The following is a 27,928-nucleotide window of genomic DNA, read 5'->3' on the forward strand; positions in this document are numbered from 1 at the left end:
ACGAATCACGTAATTTCATAGACCTGCTTGTTGAAAAACTAATTTTCACGTATATGTGTACGTGCAAATGTGTATTATGTACATGGATGTGTTTCAAAATGATGTTAAATTTGGATTTGGCTGGTGGTAAGACGTCTTGTGAGTCCGCACAGGTAGATACCACCACCCCGCCTATTTCTGCCGTGAAGCAGTAATGCGTTTCGGTTTGAAGGGCGGGATAGCCGTTGTACTGTTAAAAGTGAGACCTTACAACTCATATCTTAAGGTGGGTGGCGGCATTTAACTACATAACGTCAGGTGGGCCGTGAGCTCGTCCACCCACCCAAGTAATTAAAAAAAAATTGGTTTGTAAGTTTATATGCGAAGATCGACAGTTTTGAAGGAAGCTGGAAAATCGATGGGAAAGCTTTTTATGTTGTTATTCAATTTCATTCAAATTCATATATATTTTTTTGTTTTTTATTATTCTTCTTTCCTTTCAAAGCTGATCAGAGGCAAGATGTAAGCAAAGCCAGCAGCAGTTTTGACAGGCTGCTCCTTAACCTCCCAAGTCAAGATATTTTGATCGAAGATACGGCACCCAACGGTGGCGACGGCAAGAGGAAGTCTCCGGGTCCCGACAGCGGCGCCAAGCGACGTAACAGCTTCAACAAATTGAATATTGTACAAAATAAATGAGTTTGATTAAATCGTTTATTATTTAAACCAGGGATTCCCAAACTTATTTGGTCTACTGCCCAATTTGAGAATAAATTATTTTTTAGTGCCCCCCTTTTTTTAACCTACTTAAAAACCACTATAGCTCATTCGGTGTCTAAGAGAGTAAATTACAAATCGCCTCCCAAGCTTCTACACAACGCCCCTAATTTTTTTTCTGGGTGTCTTACCGCCCCTGTTTAGGCCTGCAGCGCCCCACAAGGGGGCGTTATCGCCCACTTTGGGAAAGGGTGATTTAGACAATGCTAATAAATAGTCACTTACAGTTAGGTGGCCCATGAAATAGCCCTCATGGCTTTAAATTAGGTTTTACCTACGAAATTGCTGTTTAGTGTATGGAAACTCAGTCATTATAAATAATATTTTATTTCAGTTCAAATGTGGCAAATGGTATTTTGCCATTGTAATTTCTGGCATCACAGTGATAATTTTTCTGCTCTGCCTCTCGGCTATTGGATTTTTGTTTGTCCGCGCAGAACTAGTGGCTAGGATGGATGACGCAAGACACGACTCTAGCATTTGTAGCTTAGAGACCGTCTATCTGACTCTATATTGTGCCATGTGAGATCGCATGTTGTCGTGTGGGAGCACTGGAAACGAGCGGCTAACGGGAGATTCGTGTGCTTCTGATCATTGTATCCTGTGTGCTTAGTGCGAGTTTTTTAACGTTCTCGATAGCGTAAAAGTTAGCTCATATTTGTATGGAATGGGATCGCTTGCGTACTGTTATAATATTACCTAGTATATTAATTAATTTACCTAAGACCGAAAAGTGCCTCTATCAGCACTTTCCGGCCTAACATATACTAGAGCCCCGTTGGCTCGAAGTCAGTCACCCTGCGTCGTTACTATGAGCCACACTCTCTCCAAGTAGAATTTTTGTATCTTCGAATAAAATCTTTTTTAAAAGGACTTTTTCAAAGTCCCGTATAACAGTACGTTTGCCGCTAGGGGCGCTGTTCCAACTGCATACAAAATTGGGTTAACTTTTACGCTATCGAGAACGTTAAAAAACTCGCACTAAGCACACAGTTCCTTTCCTCACCGTACACATCTGACACTGCTGGTACTATTTGGTTTGTGCGGCCTTGCTATCGTGACGGAGCACGTACCTATTCCATAATTATCAACTCGTATTTTTATGATGTCCATATTCATACAAACGTAGTGAATACAAAATAATAATCAAAAAACAAATGAATTTGAAAATAGATGTTCACATTTTTAAAAGAAAATTCATAATTTGAATTTAGAGTTTATTGCCAGCCATAGAGAAATAACAAAATCAAAAAATACTATTACCAACGTGGTTTTTTTTTTGTAAAATGGGAGGACGACCTCCAGGACAACCGGGGTAAGTGGTCACAAGAGCCCATAGACATCAACATGCGAGTTCCGTTACCCACTTTGAGACACGAGTTCTAGTCTCAGGTTTTTCACTATAACAGTCGCCACATCTTTCAAATTAAAAGGCATTACTGCTTCATGACAGAAATAGGCAGGGTGGTGGCCCCAACCCGTGATCACAAGACGGTCTACCATGAGTGATAAGTTGGAGTTGTAGCATCTAGTAATTGAGAAGGTCGAGATTTTTCACACCCTGTATTCAGTTTCAACAGAGGGTTGTTCCAATGAAGTTTTATTTTCCAAAACGTCCAAGTAACTTATACATAAATTAACATGTATGTGTATTTATATAATGTATTATTTTATTCACATCAACCCAGTATATAGCACTGATTACAATTAAAAAGTAAACAATTGTTTTTGTCAATTTTATTTTATTCGCTAAAAAGAACTTACACAATTATTTACAGAAGTTGAGAACGAAATATAACCTCTACTTTATTGTACTCAGGTAAAATTAAAGAAATGTTGACTTATTGCATACATATTGTCAATTGTAAGTTAAAAAATACCACTTAACAAAACATTAACTATGCCATTATTTTTATTTGTATTAATAGTGTTGCCATTTTATGAATTATAAGAGAACTAAGCGCTTAAATATTAAAATCGACATGTTATAGACAAATAAACCTTCATTCTTATAAAATATGCTTTTTATTTCTTTAAAACTAAAAACTATCTTCTATTAATTAAACTAAATAGAAAAAATACCATTGAATATAGTATAATTCTCCTGTTCACAGTTTACATCTACTGAGAAACCAAATTACAAAGTCAACGCACAAAGAAATTACTCGGAAAATATTGCGCTTAAATATACTCATCGTATTGCATATATTCGAATTAAAATAAATTTTGTTGATAATACTTTGAAATTTAAATTACGACTTGAATTTTTAATAATAGCTTCATGAACTTATTAAAATATATCTAGGATGATTTTAATATAAATCAAGTTGTATATCAAATGATAATTAACCGTTACTTAGTACTGGTTAAATGTTTCCAGTTACAAAATACATATCCTATACCTTTTTTTTTTATTTGAACACATTAAATACCAGATAATAATAAATAATATCTAATAAAATATAAAACTGCCAATAGCAGTCATTTGAACAGAAAAGAAGAAAAATAAAGTATTTTTAAGAAACAAATCACACAATAATTAGTGTTACCAACTTTACTTTGGAATCAATTATTAATAAGACAGTGTGTTAAAATTTGTATAAAATTCCGATCAAAGTCAGTCAACGAGCAAGCTGTGTTTGGCGACAATCCATTGCTTAATTATAATAATTTAATTAGTTAGGATTAAGTAGAAAACTTATCAACTTGTATAAAGACACTTCAGTATGTTTTATGTGTGTTGTTTCATTATTATCTGTAGACTAGCACACCTATAATATTGCTTATAAACATTGCCATATCTTGGACATAGCTATAATAGAAGGCAAGGCATCCTCTCCTATTGAAGAAGTACATAATATCTGTCCTAATTCATCAAATTAGGTTTATTGCATTTTATAAAGGAACAGAGTCAATAGTTAAAAATTTCAGCCCAATATTTAGAGAATCAAATGAACGCGACTTACGTGTGACCTCATTTGGGGCCAAAACGTACATTAAGTAATACGTAGTACACTATAGTCCGGACGTTGATAAAATGTGTTCTAACGGATCGCGAATGGATGATGTGGCTTTGAGGAGGTGTTCCACTTGCAATGAAAATTAAAGATTAATTCGTTTTGCTTAATAGGAGTGTTTATTATTGTGTTACCTTGAGATAAATGTTGTGTTTTTGCCCTAAAGGATGTTAGCTGAACGTGATCCAAATGTCTCATATATTTTTTATTTCTGTCCTTTGATTTTGTATGATCTATCGCATTAATTCCGCTGCCGAACACAATTATTTACCTCATAATTTCACATTCTGGATCAATTGGTGGGTACTTCGATAAACAAAACGAATTTCAGCGATTTCATTACAAATCTTTGATACATATTACACGAACGTAGCGATCGATTAATTTCTTTATGATCACTGTACAACTACTTCACAAGACTGGTTTTGTTATGAGTATCCGATTTGTCGATTCTAGGATTTACAAGCTATAGATAATTTTTTTTGCTAAACATAATTAACATTCCGTTGCATTTTCGTCTTTTAGAATCGAATCAAGTGTATGAAAGAGGCGACAGTGCACTAATAACTAAGTATTGAACACGAATTTCATTTTGATGTTTTAAAAATATTTATATCATGTATATGTTAGAGATATATGTACTATAAATTTATAGAATAACTCGCGACGGCATTGCTGCAATAACAATTCTCTTGACGCGACCAACGTAACACTAACGTGGTGAACGTGTTAGTTAATATGCTAATATTTTTTTGTTTAATGTTTATATATTTATGTTAATTTTACAGTATATTTCACAAAGTTCTATAGTCTTGAAGCTACCACCTACGAGGTATCGGAGCTCCGTTTACATATTCAGACGCGTCGCCGTGTAACGTAACGATAAGCACACGATAATTAAAAATCGGTTCCGATATACAATAATACAACCTACGTTCGTTATTACAGGAACATTTTACAACATACGATTAATATAATTTATAACATGACATCATAATAATAATATTGTGGTGCGTCTCTCTACGTACAAATGTGGAAGATTACTGTTTTTTTTTCTTTCTTCATTGTTCTTACAACATTCTCTCATCTGTAAGTTAAAAAAAAATGTGTATCGGCCGTCTGGTGTAGTGGTAAGTGACATGGTCACTACACTAGGGGGTTGCGGGTTCGAATCCCGCAAAAGGAAGATATTTGTATGATAAATATAAATGTATTTTCCAGGGTTATGGATGTATATTAAATATATGTATGTGTATAATAAAAATCTTACATTTATTTCCGTTATCTGGTACCTGTAACACAAGTTCTTTACGAATTTATCACGGGACCAGTTAACGTGGCGTGATTGTTGGTAAATATTTATATTTATTTATTTGATTTCGAATTTGATATTTGATAATGTTGGTTTTTTTTTGCATAGATGGGTGGACGAGCTCACAGTCCACCTGGTGTTAAGTAGTTACCGGAGCCAATAGGCATCTACAACGTAAATGCACCACCCACCTTGAGATATAAGTTCTAAGGTCTCAGTATGGTTACAACGGCTGCCCCACCCTTCAAACCGAAACGCATTACTGCTTCACGGCAGAAATAGGCAGGGCGGTGGTACCTACCCGCGCCGACTCACAAGAGGTCTTACCACCAGTAATTACGCAAATTATAATTTTGGGGTTTGATTTTTATTACACGATGTTATTCCTTCACCGTGGATATAGGTAAGGATAAGGTACGTACAGACGAGAGTGGTGGTACCGCTACTAGACGGGCAGCTCGTCGGCTTCCTTCTCGCGCTGGCGCACGGCCACGGCGGTCTCCACCAGCAGGTACAGGCACTTGAACTTGTCGCGCTCGCCCTCGCCCGCCGCCGGGACCACCTGCAACACGACCCACGTCACAGCCACGCCCCCAGGCAACGAACCCTCGTGCGGCTCGCGGCTCCGGACATCAATAGTCGTGGTTTTTTTTAAAGGAATTTTATGACCTGGTAACTTCTTAGTTAGTAAGAGTGATAAGACATGACCTAAAGGAAGACCTTTAGGTCATGTCTTATTTTAATTTTAATGAAAAAATTTTTTTTATATAAAATATGATTTTACTAAATGAAGTTGATTAATATGAAACATTGCATGAAATGAAAGGAAATGAGACGAGATGATATGGGATGAAATATAATCTCAGTAAAATGTTAGTCATTTACTGAGACTTATTCAGTGGACTTTTTGGAGGATACCGAGAAGTTACATTCAGTGGCTTTGTTTGATTTTCCCACATTTTTGCACTTTCATAGATACTAAACAGTTAATAAACCACCGTTATTAGACATTTAACCCTGAAGAAACACTAAATAGATAAAATAAAACAAATCACACAATTTCACTCCTCGCGTTCCCGCCAAAAAGTCTTTCAATTGTCATGAAATACTGTTACACCGGTAAAAGTAAAGCCACCTATCGTCGAATAGGAGAAACGAACATCAAAGGACTAGTAAAACCGAAAACGCTCGATAAGCACAGCGCCATCTATTATCAAATATCGGAAACACAAATCGAAACTACTCGACCTGTCAGGAATGTTTTCGATAATACTAGGGGTTTCGTATCGACTATAAAAGCGTTACAGGGAAAGGCAGTTAGTGATCGGATCTACTCGAAGCGAAACAGCGAATGAATCACCTGAAGCGAAGCGGAAGAAGTGAATTGAGAATTTTAAAGGCAAGTGTTTTAAGTTAAATAGAGTGTGAATTTGTATTTCGGTAGAATTTTTATTTATCCTGAACTCCAGCGCGTAATAATATTTTACATAAATTCTCAGTTTAATTTACAAACTAAAATTTCTCAATTTGTCTGTGACCAAAACAAAAAATAGAACCGTTTCAAGTTGAACAATAGAGCACAAGAGTCGTGGCTGTGATCGGTATACATGCCTGCAGCCGTTTCCTGAGCGGGTGCGGCAGTTGCGGCAAATGTGCGAGTTGTGGGTGCCAGCCCCCCGGCGTGCCGCCTTCTCCCTCCCCTTCACCCCCCTCTCCGTCGCCCTCCACGGCCCCCTCCGCCGTGCGCACCGTCACCACCGCCGACGCCGTACTTTAAATACAAAAACAAATTGAAGTATAATATAAGTGCATAATAGTAACATCAGGAGGAGGGCGCCCTCTGAGTTCAAACCTGTAACTCTTAGAATAGAGTAAGCATTAATAATTTCCATACACATTACTTGTTGAATATTAAATATTTTTAGTTTTAATTTTCGTGCCAAGAATAGGTAACGAAAACAGTTCCCTTGTATATACTGGTATTTGATTACCAAAATTACTGGACCACAAAATTAATTAATGTTATCTTATAGTTCAAAGAAATATAATTATACTGTTGTTTTACCAGGGTTTAAATAAAGGAACAGCATCAGTACACAGTAACTGTCAGTTTTTAAAAATATCAACATACCCTCTGACAGCGGGATGTATCTCCTTATCTTCTGGTCCGTATCTGATGACCGACTGCCACACAGAAGGATCGTATTTCACTTCTTCCTCGCTGACCGCACTGGAGGAGTAGCCTTCTTCACCGTCTGCAATGTCATCTCCTTCACTACGATACACCAGTAGACCATCAGTGTACTCTTGCTCTGCGCTGCGGTCTGGATCATTCTGTTAATGGTGTAAATAGATTTAATGCGAGAATTGAAACAATCGTTGTTTTTAACTTAAAATAAATTATTTAGTTATTCATAACTTCAATGAATTTTAACACTATTTCAGATGAATAATTGAAAACCATAAAAATCAATACATTTTGAATAGAATAGAGATCAGAAGTGATTTATTCATCAAGTGTTTCGAGAAATACTCATATTTTATCAACTTGGCAGCTGGTGGAAACTTGACTGGTTACATATGCTTTTATTTCTGGTAAGGGCCAAACCTCATACAGGGTTTTCGCATCTAGGGGGTATGCGGAACCTGTGTGAGTTGACAGTCTGTAGGTGTTAGGAGTTGATCATGGACCTAAAGGTGTTTTTAGTGCCTTACCCACTAAACGACTGTATATTTCAGATGCTTGCAGGTACTTTTTTGTTGAATAACATGAGAGGTCTGTCCTGTTGTGGACAAACTCCACCACCTTTCTATGTCTTACCTCAACATCAGCGCCGTCCCAAGAAGCGACAACGACTCCAGAATTGGACGCGCTGGAGGAAGCACCCGAGGGTTGTTTCCGTCCGCGGCGTGAGATCGTGTAGTGTAACGGATCATGACCCTCGCGACGTATCATCTCCGGCAAGATGCGACGTCTCGCGTTTATGAACCAGTTACATACCTGGCACGGATTAGGAACAATAAAAACCATTCATTCATTAATTTCCCTTGACTAAAAGCTATCCCAGTCGTTCGAACTCGTCGCGACCTAACCGATAACACGTCCGATGCATTCGTGTTGAGCGATGCACCGGTGTGTAGTAGAAAATAGGTTTGAGAGCCACTGCCTTTTTTATTGTGTTTGTAAACACCTTGTCGTTCTTTCTTTAGGCACTATTGATAATCAACGTTTTTTATAAAACTGTCTTCGAAGTCACCTTTGAGATAACGTAGCAAATAAGTTTTAAGATCTATAAGATAAAGAGAAATGAAACTATTCGTTTTCTCTCTCACACACACCCGCAGTTTAATTGTTGAAATGTCGTGCGCTACTGTCCATGTTTTTTTTTATAACTACCTCCATTTCGGATTTTTAAGGTTTTGTAAGCTAGTCACATTTAAACGAAATTACATATACTCTCTTAGAATCGTGTCAAGATATTTTTTTTTATTGCTCAGTTGGGTGGACGAGCTCACAGTCCACCTGGTGTTAAGTGGTTACTGGAGCCCATAGATATCTACAGCGTAAATGCGCCACCTTGAGATATAAGTTCTAAGGTCTCAGTATAGTTACAACGGCTACCCCACTCTTCAAACCGAAACGCATTACTGCTTCACGGCAGAAATGGGCAGGGCGGTGGTACCTACCCGCGCGGACTCACAAGAGGTCCTACCACCAGTAATTATGCCAATTATAATTTTGCGGGTTTGATTTTTATTACACGATGTTATTCCTTCACCGTGGAAGTCAATCGTGAACGTTTATTAAGTACGTATTTCATTAGAAAAATTGGTATACGCCTGCGGGATTCGAACACCGTTGCACCACTCAACACGAATGCACCGGACGTCTTATCCTTTAGGCCACGACGACTCTAAATTAATTTGAGGTGCTTATTCGTTCTGCTCACCTGCAAGACACTCAAATTGGCCTCCTGGCTGAGCGCTATTTTCTCGGCGTCGCTCGGGTACGCGTTGTACCTGTGGTCGTACAGCCATCGCTTCAATATCTTCACCGAATGCTTGGCGAGGTTCCCTCGACGTTTCCGTATTGTCACTATCTGACCCTGGGGCTGCATGCCGGAGACTCCGTGGAGGATGGTCTGCCGGCGCGACCGGTCCGCCTCGCCGTCTGTGCCGCTCTCATTTTCGTCCGTCGATGAAGTCGAAGGGAAACGGTTTCTTACTGTGGAAATAAACAAAGGTATTATAAGTTTTGGTTTAATTGGTAATAATATGCCGGTAAGAGTAACGCCATCTATCGCTGAATAGCAGAAACGAATATTAAAAAGAACTAGTAACATCGAGAACGCTCGTGAAGTACAACGCCATCTATCGTCAGCGGAAAAACACATCGAAGCTACTCGACTTGCCCAGAATGTTCTCGATAAATCTAAGGGATGTCGTGTCGACTGTAAAAGCACTGCTGAGATGACACAAAGGCAGTTAGTAATCGGAACTACTCGAAGCGAAGCAGCGAACGGACCACCTGAAGCGTATTCGGTATTTAATATCAACAATTCAATGTATTTAATTGAACTTCAATCAAATTTATCCTATTCAAAGAGCTAAAGATGGTTTTTTTTGTTACGATTTTTTTTTCCAAGTTTTTAACATTAAATGGTTTTCCTGTAAATTTGCAAAAATGTCGTTTAAAGCAAGAGCAGCCTTGCGCCTCTCAATATATTGTATCCACTTGATAGATAAAATATATCCTCTGAGTGCACGACATGTACAAAGTGTTCACCTGGTCAACCCGACTCGCATACCGACATACGACTATTTACACAGAAATCTATATATTCATCAGCGAAGCAATTTTTTTTTACGAGTATTACGCGTATGGAGTAGTGTAAAATTCCCCACAAATATAGAGAACTAGAGGTCCCGCGGTAGTCGAAATTCGACTATAATTAATTGGAATTGTAAGTTTGTACACTATTATGATTGTATTTTCAACGCCAAGACTACAATATAGAAAAATATTAATAAAGACAAACAATATTTAATCGATTCTCAATTTGACCACAGACGTCAAGAACAAAAGTTTTACAATAAATAAATAGTAAGCATGCGTGTGTGTCAAATACATGTGAGTGTGTGTAATGTTTTCTTTATTGATTTAATGTATCATTTATGCATTATTTAAAATAAAATTAGAAATGTGCACTTCTTCTTTATATTCTCTATAAGTGTGGAAAAATTCATACTCCTCCCGTCCGCCCAGTTTTCGTAAAAAGGGATACAAAGTTTTTGCTTCACGTATTAATATATAGATATAGAGAAGTAGTGCAGAATGCAATTCTTTTGTAATTTTGCATACAAATATATTAAATTGATTGATTGAAAATTCTTTATTGCACAAAAACATTGATCATTGAACATTGAAACATTGGAAACATCAACCGAACATGCTTCACGAAAACTCGGGGGAAGGCTATTCCAAAGACGACAGGCTGAGACAGTAAAGGAATTTGAGTATAACGCATTAAATCAATAAAAAAACATTACACACACTACTGTGTATTTGAAACACACACACGCATATATACTTTTGTTTAATGTTAAAGTCTGTGTTCGAATTGAGAATAGAATAACATTGTTTGTCTTAATATTATTTGTCTATAATGTAACCTTGGTGAAATCTGTTATTATATAAGTATGTTCTTTGATAATACAACCTTAATAACCTTCAAAGTTATAATTTAAATTAATTATGGTCGAATTTCGACCACTCCACGACCGCTAGTAATAATAATATCCCTATAACGGTAATGTATCAATCGACTCATGGTCATCAATCATGAGTGAGCATTAAATTAGCGTTTCTTTATGACGCGGAACTGTGAGTGGGGGGAGTTTTATCGATCGCGGGGTCAACGTACTAGCGAGGGTGACGCAAGAATTAAATCAAGGCCGTCGTTGTTTACAATACTTTCCCCGACTGACCCGAATCGTAATGTATGTTTACAAGAAAATAATGTAGCAGGGATATGCTGTTTTATTTTTTATTTATATAATTTAGAAAAATGTTAAGCCCTATTTAAGGAGTAAAGTATTAACATTAATATTATTGTTAGTATTGCTTTTTCTAAATAATTCAGTATTAATGATGCACATAATGTTTCGAATTTTTCAAAGCGGCTTTAAAATCACTTCATATTTATTATAATACAATGTACTCTTCTGATATCGGATTTTCTTATGGTTTTCCTAAATCAACGAAGCGGTTCAAGGAGAAAGGTTTAGGTGGTTAATTCATTATGGTTTTGTGTAAATTCGCTGAAATTTGACAATGTTTTTCGGAAAAGTTTCAGAGTATTCCGAAACAATTACACTTACAAGTTCTATAATCTTTCATAAAACTATATATCTATCATCTTCTAATAATTATCGTATCTTTAATATTAATAGAAATTCTCGTTAAATTCTTCTTATGTATTTTATTTAGATTAAAACAGCCTATATACTGTACAATTCGGACAACTATTGGTCTAATTTTTACAAGGTTTTTTGCTACGCGTACTAGAAAAGGACAGTTTTTTTATTGCCCTTATAGGCAGACGAGCGTACGGCCCATCTGATGTGAGTGGTTACCGCCGCCCATGGACTTCAGCAATGCCAAGGGGCCGAGTCAAGCCCCTGCCTACCATTAATTAATCATATATACGATCGTTAATAATTATTAAAAAAAACATTTAATACAGGAAACAACCCTATTATTGAGTAGATTAAGTTAGAGAACGCAAAGCTCACATGCAGGAGCATGCTGCCAAAGCGGACAATTGATCGACTGAAATATAAAGATATGATTATTGATGCGTGAGCGCGTTCTGATTTAAAGAGAGGGGGAGGGGCGTCTTTTGTACCAATGTAATTGATACTACGAGGGCGGCACTGAAAATTTCGGGAATTAACGAAGTGACACAACATTACTATTTAAAAATGTATTTATTGCTTTTCGAAGTATTCTCCCCGAAATTTGACACATTTTTCCATACGATGGAACCAATCATAGAAGCAACCATTCTATTCGGAAATTGGGGTCTCCAAAATGGCCGTTTTGTAGGCGTCCACAGCTTCTTCAGGTGATGAAAATCTCTGTCCACGCAATTTATTCTTTATTTTAGGGAAAGTATAGAAATCATTAGGGCTTAGGTCGGGGCTGTACGGCGGATGGTCTAATAATTCTATGTTTTCTTGCTCTAAAAACTCTTTTGTTCTGTGCGCGGTGTGAGAACTCGCATTGTCGTGATGGAGGATGATGCGGCGGTTGCAGTTCTCTTTACGGAGTTCAGAAACGACTTGTGGCAAACAAATGCTAGCATACCATTCTGCATTAACCGTTCTTTGTCCCTCAAGAGGAATAGTCGTAACATGGCCGGTTTTGGAGACAAACGTGGCCACCATTTTTTTTGCGACACTCCGTGAACGAACAATTTTTGTTGGCTTTAACACATTTTCGAACTTCCAAACTTGTGACTGGTTTTTGGTTTCGGGTTCGTACGCGTATATCCAGGATTCGTCACCTGATACAATGTTGTATACAGCATTTGAGGATCCTGCGTGGAATCTTTCGAGAGTTCTGACGCACCAAGTAACGCGAGCCGCTTTTTGCTCTTCACAGAGCGAATGCGGTATCCATCGGGAAAACAACTTTTTTACACCTAATTGTTCATGCAAGATTATTTGTCATTGACTCATGCCAATGTCTAAAGTTGCCTGAATTTCGCGGTATGTCACATGTCGATCTTCCTCAATCAGCTTACGCATAGCATCAACGTTTTCTTGGGTGACTGCAGTTTTTGGACGACCTTGACAAGGATCATCACTGAGCTTGACACGTCCACGTTGAAACCCAGCAAACCAGCGATAAATTGTGGTTTTGGTTGGGGCTTCATCACCAAATGCAGAAATCATCCGGTCAACACACTGTTTTTGTGTTAAACCACTTCGAAAGTCATAATAAATCATCGCTTTTGAATTTTCTCGAGTCAATTCCATTTTCTCAACGACTAAACAAGTTTGACAAAACCTCGTGACAAGATCGAGAATCTTTTTTTAAATAAATAAATGGTATTCGATTTTTAAAACCAAGGAGTTTTCAATTAAAAAGATTTTAATATGACAGGAACAGTAGAAATATTCCATTCCCGATACTTTTAGTGCAGCCTAGTAACCTCAAAGTTCAAGGTGGTAAGCGGAATTCCTGTCATTTCTATATCTATGAACTTTAGTAATCCCTTCAAGGATACATTCTGATTAAGTAGAAAAAATCGTGTTTAGTGCTAGGCGTGACTTGCTTCCATCTCATTCTAGCATAAATTGTTTCATGTTTTTTTGCAGAATACGAACAAAATACGAAATTAAATCGTTTATATTTTCTGTACTTAGTGCGAGCTTATTAACGTTCTCGATAGAGTAAAAGTTAACTCAAATGTGTATGCATTTGGATAAAAAAATATATTGCTTATATGGGTGGACGAGCTTCACGGCCCACCTGGTGTTGAGTGGTTACCGGAGCCCATAGACATCTACAACGTAAATGCCGCAACCTGCCTTAAGACATGAGTTCTAAGGTCTCACTTACAACAGTACACCGGCTGCCCCGCCCTTCAAGCCGAAGCGCATTACTGCGTTTGCCTACATTTGCCGCTAGGAGCGCTGTTTCAACTGTATACAAATGTGAGTTAACTTTTACGCTATCGAGAACGTTAAGAAATTCGCACCAAGCACCACAGAGCATTGAACTTCGACAACGTAATGTAAATTAAGTCGTACACATTAGTCGGACCTTGCCCGCGGTTTTGCATGACAACAAATAGCATTGTCGACTTTTGCTTGCGAATGGAATGTTTAATAAGTTGAAGAATTAAAATAATGTAAAACATTAAGAAATCAATAAATCGAGGTTGAGTGAAGTCAAAGATTTAAAACATCTTAAATTATAATTTGTATGTAATTAAATTTAAATTCGAGCTAGGATATATCGCCGAAAGAATACTTATAAGACATAAAACCTCTAAAAAGCCGCTTACTTCGGGCGTTAGCTAAATCCGGCAAATCATGTGTTTAACGTCTAGCAAGAGATCGGTAGTTGTGATCACATATAGCCTATTTTGTTGCTCTTAAGTAAACATTCGATAGAGTATTCCTTAAAAGAATGCTCCGCGTATTTATTTAATTTAAGAATCATCCATAAAACACCGCTTAATCTAGGCCACTGTTAGTTTTTTTTTATTGCTTTAATGGGTGGACGAGTTCACAGCCCACCTGGTGTTAAGTGGTTATTGGAGCCCATAGACATCTACAACGTAAATGCGCCACCCACCTTGAGATATAAGTTCCAAGGTCTCAGTACAGTGCAGCCCCACCTTTCAAACCAAAACGCATTACTGCTTCACGGCATAAATAGGCAGGGTGGTGGTACCTACCCGCGCATACTCACAAGAGGTTCTACTACCAGTAAACCAGTATAACTAATATTGACGGCTACGATAACTATGTAAAAATGTATCCGAATGGCATATAATTTCGTGTTAGCACAGAAAACACTATACCCAAACAGTGACGTCAATGTTCACTTTAATTCTCTCTGAATCCCACACTTCGAACTGGCTTGATAGTTTAGGAGTGAAAATGGGAAAGAAATGGTATGTATGGTTATTAAAAATTAAAAAGGGATATAATATATTTTGAACGTGTTTTTTTATTACCTATACTATTTCAACAAAACTTAGAAGGCAGAGTCATGAGGGGTCGAACCTTGCAAGTAATCAGATTAAATGTGAATGCCAATACAGTTAAAACGGTATTTTCGCGTTGAATTATGATGGGAGCGTTTATACATTTATTTTACTTAAAAGTCAATATAGATTTACATCCAATGTTCTACTGCAGTCTCTCCATTTAATTCTAGTCTTTCATTTAATTATATCAGTTTAGTTGTGTTCCTACAGAACAAAGCAACTCAGAGCTATTGTTTTAAATTACAAAAGCTGGCTGTCTATTATCTCGACGTTTCAATTACGTAACTAAGATATAAGAACGCGACTCCACCTGCTAGCATCATCCGACACGATGCAAGTTAAGTATACAAAGGTTTTTGTAGCTTCAGTGACATGATTTTTACTTAGTTACCGGTATGTACTACGAAGTTTGAGTACCACCACCCAACTTGAGACGCCAGCTCTCAACTATATTACATATTTATATAACTTTAATTACTTGTTTTTTATGTTTGAAAGATTACTGGTGGCCCGGAGGCCTTTCCAGTTTTATCAGGGTAGGTGGGCGAGCAAGGACTCAGCCAGGAGTGGGATTTGGTAACAGCTCCCCAAGCGCCTACAAAGGAGACCTAACAACTCAAGAGCAGCTGCTTCGCGAATGGATCTACTGCTGGATCGGAATCGCGACCCGCTGAGAACATCCGGCGAGAAACTCTTGCCGAGAGAACTCTTTGCCGAGTTCGACGAGTATGGTTACCGGATACTAAGAGTTCGACGAGTATGGTTACCGAATAATATAACTGCTGATATTCGTAATTCTTCGTGGCAGTAATTGACAGGATGAGACATTTACTTGTGCACGGTCAATATAATACGCCCAACAATCAGTTAGTTCCCACACAAATATTATGAATTTATGAGTTTTACTCCATCATCATTGTGGACATGCACTGAAGTGTCAGTGTTAATGTATAACAATACATGTATGCCATGTATGTAAGTCTATTTGATAACCATAATATACGTATCGTCGTAGTTAAAGGATTAAACGCCCGGTGCATTCGTATCAAGTGATGCAACGTTGTTCGAATCCCGCAGGCGGGTACCAATTTTTCTAAAATAAAAAAAGTACTGAATGAGGCGTTCGCTCCTGGCCTTTTCACTTTTCATTTTTCATTATTATTATTATTTATTTGAATTGTATTTTTTTGACTTGTTTTTTCGTATACTGTAAATATGTTTTCTTGTTTAAAAAAAAAGAAAATAGTTGAGAAAATACAAAAAAAAAAAAAAGCCCGCTGAGTTTGTTTCGCCGGTTCTTCTCAGAACTGTGGCTTTTTTTGGAACCGGTGGTAGAGTTAACATTTTCTTTTACATTTTGACATTCAACAAGTGTGTTTTTGATGACATCCAAGTTGAAATAAATGATTTTGAATTTGAATTTGACTTAACAAATGTTCACGATTGACTTCCGCGGTGAAGGAATAACATCGTGTAATAAAAATCAAACCCGCAAAATTTTGATTTGCGTAATTACTGGTGGTAGCACGTCTTGCGAATCCGCACGCGTATGTACCACCACCCTTCGTATTACTGCCGTGAAAAAGTAATGCGTTTCAGTTTCAAGGGTGGGCCAGTCGTTGTACTGTAAAAATGAGACCTTAGAACTCACATCTCAAGGTGAGTGGCGGCATTTACTTTGTAGATGTCTATGGGTTCTGGTAACTACTTAACACCAGGTGGTTCGTGAGCTTCTGCACCCATCTAAGCAATAAAAAAAACTGGCGTAAATATCCCCCCCCCCCCCTCAGCCTTGGCTCGCCCACCTGTCCTGGTGAAGCTAGAAAAGTGTTCAGACCACCGGTAATCCTTCAATCAAAAAAAAGTAGAGAAAATAGAGAATATTTAGCTGCAGTATCTCCAATGAAGTGTTTGATATTATCACAGGTGACAAACCCTAAGTTTTTTGGTAATGATCATGGTACTAAGATTCAATCTTCCAAAAATAGTGAAGAAACAACATTACGTGTGGAAGAAGATAATTGGTGCAATCTTTGGGACTGCCTATTTCATCATGATTATGCGGGACAATAAAAAAGGTCACTACAAAGTGTATTCAAAGTTAATACCATATATTTGATAAAAAACTGTTTGGGATACATTTCTAAAACAGCATCTTCACAATAGGATCATCTTTCATTAGGATAATGCTTGTCAGCAAAATAAACTATACAAACTACCAAATGATCAGAATCTTCTGGAGTAACATTGTTAACTTTGAAGGAATATAATTTCAGAATTCCAGAAAATCCAAAGGGGCACTTTAAGTTTGTCAAAAAGAATCCTAACGAGTGGGTCCACTACTTTTCTTAATAGTTTCATCATACGCATTAATACTCAAATGGTGCTTGGAAATATTTTGAAAAACTATAAATGTATTAAGATGTTTCTTTTCTTTATATTCTATAATCCTTCTGTTTCACCCTCATACTCAGTCTGGATATAGGTCATCTAATATCAAGCATGTAAAATAAATAACTCGCACATAATAATGATTAAATAGCTTGAATTTGCACTTTGTGTTCTAAAACTATTTGGATATATCACATTCAACATTATTCAATTTATTATTTTATGGGTTTGATTTACACATTTGTCAAATCCATATTCTCTTATAATATTTTGTATCTGTTCCAGAGTAGATGGAATTATTCAGGTAAGTGTAAGGTAGTCCATTTGCCTTATATTATAATATTTCATATAAGGTCTGTTATGTATTGTATTTTTAATTAATTACCTTAACTTTTTAAATATCTGTAATAGATCTTATGCTTTTCGTGTTGAATGAGAAATATAAAGCATAAATAACATTTATTTTTAAACTAAATGATCCTATCTTAGAATAATAAAATTTCATTTATGATTATTTTACTCATAAAGAGTCCAATACCCCAGTTATGTTTTGTGAAGAGGGTGTATGCCCAACCTCTCCAACCTGCACTGATCCGTTCTTCCCTTTTCAGTCTTAGTTATGTTTTGGATTTTATTTTTCATTTTTTGAGCTCAGATCAGAATCCTACCATATGTCTTCTGTATGTTACTTTATACATTTTGATAACTAAACCCAACCGCAAGTATCTGTTTAGATTGAAAAATATCAAGGCGTGCAAATAGTTTTTGTTATGAAAGTTTATTAATAATAATAACATGAAAAACAATCAAAGTGTCGCCGCCTAGCGAACCGCGTGATCCAAATGGTTTGACAGCAGCCATCTTGTATGGCTTGACCGCTGTCAATTTCCTGTCATTTAGACATTTTAATAAAGTCAATATGAATTCAACAAAAACAAACACAGCAACAAAGTTTTTTGTTGTTATCAATGAAATATTTTAGTGTTTTTATAAGTTATTTAAGAGACAAAATACTCTCTTGATTAATGCAATGTAGGCCGACATTACGTAGCTAATGAACGAGCTAAAAATAACCCGAACACGTGCCAATTCTGTTCTGTTTTACAGCACCAGTTATATTATATAAGAGCATAAGCTTATTTATGGAAACAACAAAGATATTTAACCTACTTTTTCGAATAGATTCGTTAAAAAAGTCTTCTAAAGCTAGGTTTGATAAGCAATGTGGCGACTTGGCGCCATTTTTATTTCTTGAGAACGTACGCTTTGATGACGTAACAGACCTAAATTCTTTTGTATTTGACTTGTATACATTAGTAATGGGGTCGCATCTTATTTTTATCGTAATTTCGAGCCGAAAACAGCATTGTTTTCATGTTAATGTCACCTTGACACATCATGTCAATTTGACAAGAATGGCGGAAACGTGGCGTCGTTTGATTTGGACCGGCGTACCTCCAGGAGATGAGGACTGTTGTCTGTTAGCGACGCGAGCGTCCCTGATGATTTCTCGGGTCAATTCCCTCACGTCACGTCGGTGTTGGAATGCCATTTCGGTCCGGTCGCGCTGTTCTTGTGAGAGACCGGCCGTGGGAGGTAACATAGTTGATCACTCAATCCATGCAAACACTTTGTTTTGGTTCTCGACCACTGAGCACAACTGTTAGATTTTTTCAGTACATAAAATTACATTTGACAGCACTGTATCTCAACAAAAACAAAAATAATCGACATGAACTACGTTCTGTGAACGGAATCGAGCTCAACTGTCGAACGGGAGACGGCGGGAATTAAATGCGCCGTCGCGCAACTATCCCTATCTAGCACACTGGAAATTATATTTCCATTTCGCTCACATGTTAGCGCTTTGATGACAGATGCGTGCATAAAATGTCAAAACAAAGCGTGGGGTTTTAAATGTCAAACAATCTGATTGGTTTAATTTTGTAGCGCTCGTACTGCCATCTTTTGATTGTTTTTAAATATTCAACTTCGTTCGTTTACAATTGTTGCATATAGAGGTAGTTAGTTAATGACAACACTGTTTTGGCACTAGTTTGAATGTGGTTTGAATAAAAACTTATACAGAATCTAAAAGAACATAAAGAACACCATTATTTTAGACTTTAATGCATCTTCACACATAATTTTCTCAAGAAAATAACTAAGAATAAAATTACGAAGTGCAATAATTTCAACCGGTAAAACCAGTGTTTTTCATTATTTTAAAAGGTTAAATTGTGGTACTCGTCTAGTTTAAATAAGTACCTACCTGATTTGTTGGTTGGTTTGGAAGGGGTAAACCTGAAATGGTTAAAGTTAAAAAGTCAATTTAGAGTCCATAAACATCACAACAAGAATGTTGTTGCCCGTCTTGTGGTATTTAGTGGAAGTGATATTTTAAATAAAAATAAATGATATTTAAAATTATTCCGGGACAACTCGCACACGGTCAATTCCCGGACCAGCGAGTCAACGGCACTAAATATTGCGTCACAGGGTAAATTTCAGTTGTCTTAGAAAAAAAATTGCCGTACTTGTTCCCCCCTACATATTCGCTGGTAGCCTAGGGGGCTATTCCATTTACGCGTGGACGGGTAGGTGAGCTCACGGGCTCTATCTGAAAGAATTTGCTGACACTAGCCCTAACAAGAGCAATGCTTCGCAGAATCTACCATCGGAACGGAATCGCGACCCACTGAGAAGATCCGGCGAGAAACTCAGTGGACTACGGCTTGCCGCCTGTCAGAAGCATGTTTTTTTTTAATGCTTAGATGGGTGGACGAGCTCACAGCCCACCTGGTGTTAAGTGGTTAACTAGAGCTCATAGACATCTATCATAGCGGGCTGAAGGTTAGGTTGTGGCGGTTAAGTGTCACCGGTTATCGGGGTCTCTAAGACTGCTCCTAGCGTTAGAGCTGAAGGTGTCTGATGCAATGATTATTGGATCTGATAGAAGATGTGTCTAGGGTGTCGACGGTGACTGGCTTCTGCGTGTTCAAGATTCGGCGAGTAGTCAGTGACGGTAATGATAAGGCGATTATAATGAAGTTTCTAGTTTATTCAATAATAGTGCAGTATGTATGCATCTTTAAACTGAAATTGCAAAAGGCGTTGTCACGACCACAATCCTTAAAGTACATAAATTGTGAGATTAACTAATTTTTTGACTAATCAAATACTTGGGTTCAATAAATGAGAGTTAAAAACACATGTTCAACGGACGGATTTATTAAATGCAACACAAATATTAAAAAAACGAATTAAATTTAAATTTATTGAATGTATTTTATCTTATTTAGCACCAAACGTTATTTACACGTAATTATTTATGAGTTATTATTCTGCATGTTTTCCATCAGTTTCTGGTATACGGTATCGGGGGCTTTCTTCGAGAATTGGAAGTCCAGGTCTGTGAAGTGTTGTTGCTCTGGAACTTCGAAAGACTGCTTCACATTAGGTAGGTTTTCTTGGAGTTTCTCCACGTCCTTGGGATGAGCCAACCAGGCATCGTGGCTGTGGTAAAGATTGACAGGCGCGCTGACTTTGCTCAAGTCGTAACTAGGTGGTTCCGAAGTGCCGTACACTTTCATGTTGGTTTCGGCTCCGTAGTTGTATTTTCTAAAATCGTGCGACGCCACATTCTGACCGTATTGTTTCATGACCCGGGCGGATGTGCCGGCTGGCAGGTGGGCCATCACAACGGGAACTATATCCGCATCCTGGTTGTAAACGTTGATACCCGATATGACGTAGTTCAAGTTGTTACAGACGTGCCTGCAACCGAGTTTTTCCCTGCACGCGGCGCCGCCGAAGGTTTCGATCAAGTGTTTGCCAGGTTCGAAGGCTCCGTGACCGACTTGGTCGTGTATATATTGGTAGAACTTGCTCGTGGGCGCGATCATACGGAAGAGGGGCGAGCGTACATAATTCATGTAAACAATAGGAGACAACGCGTGCATCGAAACGATCTTTTCGTTGTACGAAGGCTGTTCGGACATCAGAGCGAAGAAGGTGGTCGCGCCTTGAGAATGGCCTATGTAATGAAGTCTCTCTTGGCCGCTAATATCCAAAACGTGGTCAATTATAGCGGGTAAGTCGTGAAGAGCGATCTCGTCATTGCTAAACTTCCAGAAGTCATTGAGTGCTGGGTGCTTGCTGACGTGAGAGCGGGAATATTTATTTCCACGAACATTACCCAGCCATACGTCGTAGCCGGCGTCAGAGAGCATGTAAGCGAGTGACTTACTGGGACCCATCAGTAACCAGTCGTCAGCGCTTCCGAGTAAGCCGTGCATTAGAAGCGCGACCGGCTTCTTCTTATCGTCCCTGGTTTGGTGCGTGGGTGGAATGCGCAAGACAGTCAAATGGTAGCCGTCGTCGGTGGCGACCGTGTGTTCTTCTACGGGGTATTGATGTTTCTTGAGCAGCTCGGTAGCGTTTAGGTGGAAGTCCTCATTGTTTTCCCTTTGAGTTTCACTGATAGCGTCGTGGAAGGTATTTTTCTTTGCATCGTCAGTGAAATGATCCCACGTCTTTAGGGAGTCACCGAAAATATCCTCAATATCTTGCTCTGTCTGAACCGGCGAGTTAGGGCCGGAGGCCATTTCTATATTCTTCCAAACGACGGAATCGCCGTGATTGATATCAACTTCTTTCTTGAGTTTCATAATGACAGAATACATCGGCGAGTGGTGTTTCACGTTCATCTTATCGTGCACGTGCTTAGTTTCATCCTCTTGTGAACTGGAGCTCTGTGAACTCGACGATTGGGAGGCTGAATGTGACGCCGCCGCACGAGACGCCGAATCCGAATCCGAGTCAGAGTGCTGGTGGCTCCTCTTGTTCAAGGTTTGCTTCTGTAGTTTTTGTTTCTGCTGATGGATCTGCTGTTCGACATAGTCCAGAGGGTGTTGAATGATGTCATCATGACTGTGTTGTTTCGTCATGAAGATGCTGCAGGATATGCTCTGCACCAGCGTCAGACACAGCAATGCGTATATAGTCTTCATGTTGCCAACAGTTGATTGTGAGGTAAAGGGAAGAAGCGTGCGCTTTTATAGAAATGTAATCGCTAACTCAGCACTGTTCATACGGTACCTACTCTGGTCGGAAACAGATTCGTATGTCAGCATTATGTGTTTTCTAAGCGAAAATCGTTTACACTGCGTTGACTATTTTAGTGTGGAGTAAATATCTTCACGACCTCGTAAATAAATCAGACTAGGCAGGGATATTATTTCGTGGCAATAAAATTCTTGCGTTCGTTCATTTCTTTGTTTTTAGGAGTATATAAAACTAACGTCCATTTTTAAATGGAAAAAGCAATACTTTCCCCTCTGTTTGTTAACCAATTGACGAACTTTGGGGCTGCCAAAAAAACAATTTTGGTTAAAGTCATTTTTATTCGAAATAATAATAACAAAATAGGAAAAAAATGTACTATGAAAAATGGGTCTAAACAATGATTACTGTCAATGTGTCAATGATTACTGACGGTCGAATTTCGATTAGTGACCAAAGCTGGTTATAATAAAAGTCCTATTTCCCAAGACTTTTAAAAATATCAGGGTGTAGCAGCATCATGCGAAAGAGGGAGTTTTTTAGAGTTTTTTAATATTCTGTATGAGTAGAAGACCTCATGAGCTCATGATTGCCCTTTTTAATTATTTACGGCAGGCACCACACACATCACGATGGCAATGATACCATTTACTTAATGGGTCAATTATTTTTTACTATCTTCAACATTTATAACTTAAAAGATATCCACGACTCCAAACTAGGGTTTTCATTTGTGTTATGGGTACCACAAACGATAAAAGAACAGGTACATAGCGCAACAATTGCTGTGGAAGAATACCTAAGCGATTAGCGGTGTATCGCATTCCGATTCGGTAGACTGGTCCTGTTCAAAAATATAGAACGTTAATAACAAAAACAAAGGCCTTTTATTCATCATTTCCCTTTATTCATCATAGATTATGATAGTACCTTTATTATTTATTAGATATTCTTAAACGCTATTGGTGGCAGCAACAGAAGCACAGGGAAACGTAATCGTTAAGCATAAGCGCAGAGTTCCAAATCAATCAATGGTTGGCCTATTTGTAACGTCGGAAATAGTAAAATGAAAATAATACATTACATTTTAAAGCGTAAAAGTATTTAAATTATGTATATGACTTTGCGAACATTGCATAATTTATTTTGCTATGTTTATAATTATAAATTATTAATGTGTAATGAAAATATATGAACGAACATGATTTTTTAGTTAAAAATGTAGTGATTATTTATATAACAATATTATTTAATCACAAAAACAGTTTCATATCACATAATCAAAGAAGTTTTTGAAAAATTTCAATTATTAAAAGTTTTGTATGCAATGGCTACTCCGTATCGAAAAAAATAGCGTGATGAAACTTAACTCAAAAACCGTTTAGCTTGGTAATTGTTATTGATAACAAAATATGCCTATAGTTTATTAATAAGAATATATTTCACTAACATGGCTATGCTATATGCTATACACCGACTATGTATTTCTACGCTCAAATGTAGATTCGATAGTTCCGCGAAAAACCAAGTATCTTTAGTGTATTTTTATTTTATTTTTTAATAAAAACACATGTCATACACATAAGCTATATATGTGACACGTATGTCCGGCCCATTGCCACATCAACTTGCTAATCTTTAGGGCTATGTCGGTTACTTTGGTTCTTTGACGAATTTCATCATTTCTGACTCGATCCATCAAAGAAACTCCGAGCATACACCTTTCCATAGCACGCTGAGTGACTTTGAACTTACGGACCAAACCTACGGTCAATGTCCACGTTTCAGCGCCATATGTCATGACCGGCAGCACACAATACACAACTAATACACACAGTAAAATCAACTAATAATTAAACAATAATTGTGTTTTTAATCTACGCCTCGATGAAACCTTTTTCTAGGTGTATTATGTGCCCGCGTAAGGATCTCTCTCTCTCTACTAATGTCTGCTTGGGGGCGATGGATTAATCGCACATTAATAAAGCCCACCTACCTATCCAAGAGAGCACTCACCTGAAAAGTGTCTGGCAAAAGAAGAGAGGCCGTCCCTGAACAGCTTGGCGTCGCTGAGCTGAGCAGGAACTGGGCGTATTGGGCACGACGAGGGAGGAACTAGAACAAACTGCCCAAGACCGATGCAAATGGAAGATTTTGATTCGAGCTCTACACCCCAGCAGACGGTAATAGGAAAGAAAGAATAAGAATAAGTACAGGTGTGTACTACTGCCCTACGTATTTCTACTGCCAAGCAATAAGTTCCCTTTCAAGGGTGAGACAATCGTATACAACACAATTGAGACTTAATGCTTAATTAAGGTTAAATACTTAAGGTTTCTAGGTCTGTCGGCTTTGTTCGCCCAAAAAAAAAAGGTTTTGTGTACTTATGTACGCGCGTAAGAAGTTATACTTTATTTTTATTAAACTTATTTCTTTTATTTAAAATTTAATCAATTTGAAAAAAAATCGATTAAACAATATCCTCAAACACGCATATTGAACATCCCTTTTCTTGACATCGTATAAATTCGGTAATTTTCAGTACGGTTCGGAAAGTTCACCTGCAGCTATATTGAGACTCGCCAAGTTACGTCGGTCGTATTGTAATGAGCGATTTAAGCCTTCGTCAAACAGAACGCGTACTTAGCGCCGCGTACTTAACGTCGCGCTCTTTTCATGTCACACCAATTGACTAGATGAGCCTAACGCTCCTTGACGCAACGCATTCGCCAAATCATAGTGCCTTTCGATAGCAGTGTGAAAATTTAAAAGTATTAAGAATTCGAGTGATTCAGATGTGGCATTGTATATGCATGGGTATTTTCTAACTATTTATATCATTTTTTCGGGCATCATCTAGTATTTTAATACACATTCACTCGGACACTAAAATAAGATTTGTAAAAAATTACAACGCCTGACGTCAAAGCGTCCTAACGCCGCGACATAGCGCTGCGTACTTGTAGCGCTGGGGTTCTGTTTGACGGTATGTTACTTTAATAGTACAACACATCTCGGCGTCATAGCGCGGCGTCAGTTTAGCGCTCTTACGCGCGCTAATTACGCGTTCTGTTTGACGAAGGCTTTAGTGGGCAACTTCATTCTGTTAATTTTGTGTCACGGTGCGCGCGCATCGTAAAATTTCACTCTCTTATTTTTTTTTTTTTTTTTCCTACCTAAGCTGAGAGCCTTGAGAGGATATTTCAGCGTAACCCTAACGTTTGTAGGTGAGCTCACGGGGCTCTAACCTGATGACGTTGCTAACGCGAACCCTAGCAAGAGCCGTGCTTCGCAGAATCTACCACCGGATCGGAAACGCGACCCACTGAGAAGATCCGGCGAGAAACTCAGTGGGCTGTGTCTGAGAGTTAATTTACTCGTCGAGCCCTTCGTCGCAAGCGACGGGTTCGACGAGAACGGTGACCGGTGCTTGAAGTACCTAGAAGCACCGTTAGTGGATCGGGAGGATCCGAGATGACGTGTTTTGGGCGACGTCGACTGCTTTCCATTCTGTCCGCAGGATCGGGAATGTAGTTACCGGCGGCCACGATGAGAGGGTTCTCGTGTCGTGCCGCTTTATCGAAGTGGCGCATCGACGCCGACTGTAGATACTTACTGATGAACTCTAAGTCCAGGTCGTCATGGAGGTCGACGTTCCTGACGAACCACGGGGCTCCGACGGCTATCCTGCCAAAACGGGATTGAATAATTTGGAATGATTTTAAGTGAGTGCGGGCCACGTGAGCGAACACTACACTTGCATAGGTCACGACGGGGCGTATGCAAGTTTTGTAGAGTGTCACCTTATTTCTAAGGGACATTTTAATTCGCCTACATATCATCGGGTAGAGACGTCCTAGAATGAAGGCGGCACGGTCGCTTACCGTCTTGATGTGGGGGCGGAATGTCATCCTACTGTCGAGGGTGACGCCTAAATATTTGACCTTCGGGGCCCACGGTATGGGCTGGTCGAACATCGTGATTGGGCGAATGGCGGAGGCGGAGGTGTTGACGCGCCTAGTCGGGAGAGGGATGCTCAGCGTGGTGTTCGGAGGGCGACCCCTTTTGAAGAGCACCGCTGTGCTTTTCGTGGGGTTGATGTCGATGCGCCACTTCCGGAACCACTGTCCCATGGTGGTAGCTGCGGTCTGAAGTCGTCGATGAAGCAACGCCTTCTTCCTACACGAGTAGTAGATGGCGGTGTCATCGGCGAAGAGCGCCAGATGGGTCTCCGGAGACCGGGGTATATCATTGATATACAAACTAAATAGTAACGGGGAGAGGGCGGAGCCTTGCGAGACTCCGGCTGTGACGTGACGGGGCCGGGAACGCGTTCCCTCGACTCGATATCGGAACGAACGGTTCGACAAGTAGTCTCGTATGATGAGCACGAGTCTGTCTGGCACTCCCATGTTATACAGTTTGTATATCAAACCGTTGTGCCAGACTTTGTCGAACGCCTTCGCTATATCGAAGAAGAGGGCTCCTGTCGGAAGAGGGCTCCTGTCGGAATGGGTTTCCGCCTATTCAGCCCTAGTAAGATGTGCTCCGTGAGGCGGTGCACTTGATGGACGCACGAGTGTCTGGTGCGGAATCCAAACTGCTCGTCTATGAGAATTTTATTCGCGGATACGAAGTCCCAGAGGCGTTTACGAAGGAGCCGTTCGTATAGTTTGCCTATCGCCGGGAGGAGACTGATGGGGCGGTAACTCGCGGTTTCATTTTTCGGTTTGCCCGGCTTGTGTATGCCGATAACGTCAGCTTCTTTCCACGCCGCGGGAAAGATGCCGTTCGTCATAGCAGCATTTAAAATGGTGGCCAACATCGTTATCAGTTGGGCTGGTAACAATTTAAGCGTGCGGTTACGGATGCCGTCGGAGCCGGGAGCTTTCCGTGGTTGTAGGCTATCGATCGCCTCCTTAACCTCGGAAGTGGTAATGGGGGGTAACGCGTCCGAGGGCGACAGGGAAGCTCTGCGCTCAACCTCCCTGTCGACTAACTCGGTGTGTTCGGGGTCCGCGTGTTGGTGGTGCACTGCTCTTGCAGTGCATCGGCCAGCAACTCTGCCTTGTCATCGTCATCGTAAGCCGGTGGTTGGCCTGAGGGGCGTACGAGAGGCGGCATAGTGGCGATAGTTTCGGACTTGAGGGTTCTAGCTAGTCGCCAGTATGCTTGGTGAGTGGGCGCGAGTTCTTTTAAACAACTATCCCAATTTTCGTTTCGGGCGTCGCTCAAGTGGGATTTGACCTCCCGCTGTAAGCGACGCATCCGAGTCCGGTTTGAATCCGTGGGATATCGACCGTAGGCCCGGATTGCCGCGTTTCTGATTCTTACTAGGTCCCTAAGATCGGGGGAAAGTCTAATGCGGTGGAAGCAGTCCTCCACATCGACTTGCTTTAAAGATCTTATGATCGCCGTCGAGACGTGATCAGTGAAGATGTTTATGGATTCGACTGTGTCCTCGGGGGATGGAGTTGAATCCGGGCCGCAGGGGAGGATTGGTGGAGCGGTGTCAGCTAGGCACGTGCCCAGCTTCTTCCAATCCACCATGGTCCTCGTATCTGGTTCGCGGTTAAGTGGGCGACCGAGCTGCATGACGA

General features: G+C 39.3%; 2 protein-coding genes across 2 annotated transcripts; both read right to left on the bottom strand.

The window, feature by feature from the left end:
* Nucleotides 1–2,478: 2,478 nt before the first annotated feature.
* Achi (achintya) lies at nucleotides 2,479–19,109 on the bottom strand. Its single transcript, XM_028184268.2, has 7 exons — nucleotides 18,720–19,109; nucleotides 9,036–9,310; nucleotides 7,907–8,086; nucleotides 7,217–7,419; nucleotides 6,697–6,856; nucleotides 5,508–5,647; nucleotides 2,479–4,860 (listed from the first exon to the last, which is right to left on the bottom strand). Exons 1-6 carry the CDS (start codon nucleotides 18,865–18,867, stop codon nucleotides 5,531–5,533), a joined length of 1,083 nt encoding a protein of 360 aa, XP_028040069.1. The 5' UTR covers nucleotides 18,868–19,109; the 3' UTR covers nucleotides 2,479–4,860; nucleotides 5,508–5,530.
* Nucleotides 19,110–20,479: 1,370 nt separating this feature from the next.
* Nucleotides 20,480–22,294, bottom strand: LOC114250422 (lipase 3). The gene has a single exon (XM_028184287.2). The coding sequence runs from the start codon at nucleotides 22,274–22,276 to the stop codon at nucleotides 20,594–20,596; it is 1,683 nt and encodes a 560-aa protein (XP_028040088.2). The 5' UTR covers nucleotides 22,277–22,294; the 3' UTR covers nucleotides 20,480–20,593.
* Nucleotides 22,295–27,928: the final 5,634 nt, after the last annotated feature.

Source organism: Bombyx mandarina, chromosome 19, assembly GCF_030267445.1.
Source record: "Bombyx mandarina strain Sakado chromosome 19, ASM3026744v2".
NCBI lineage: Eukaryota > Metazoa > Arthropoda > Insecta > Lepidoptera > Bombycidae > Bombyx > Bombyx mandarina.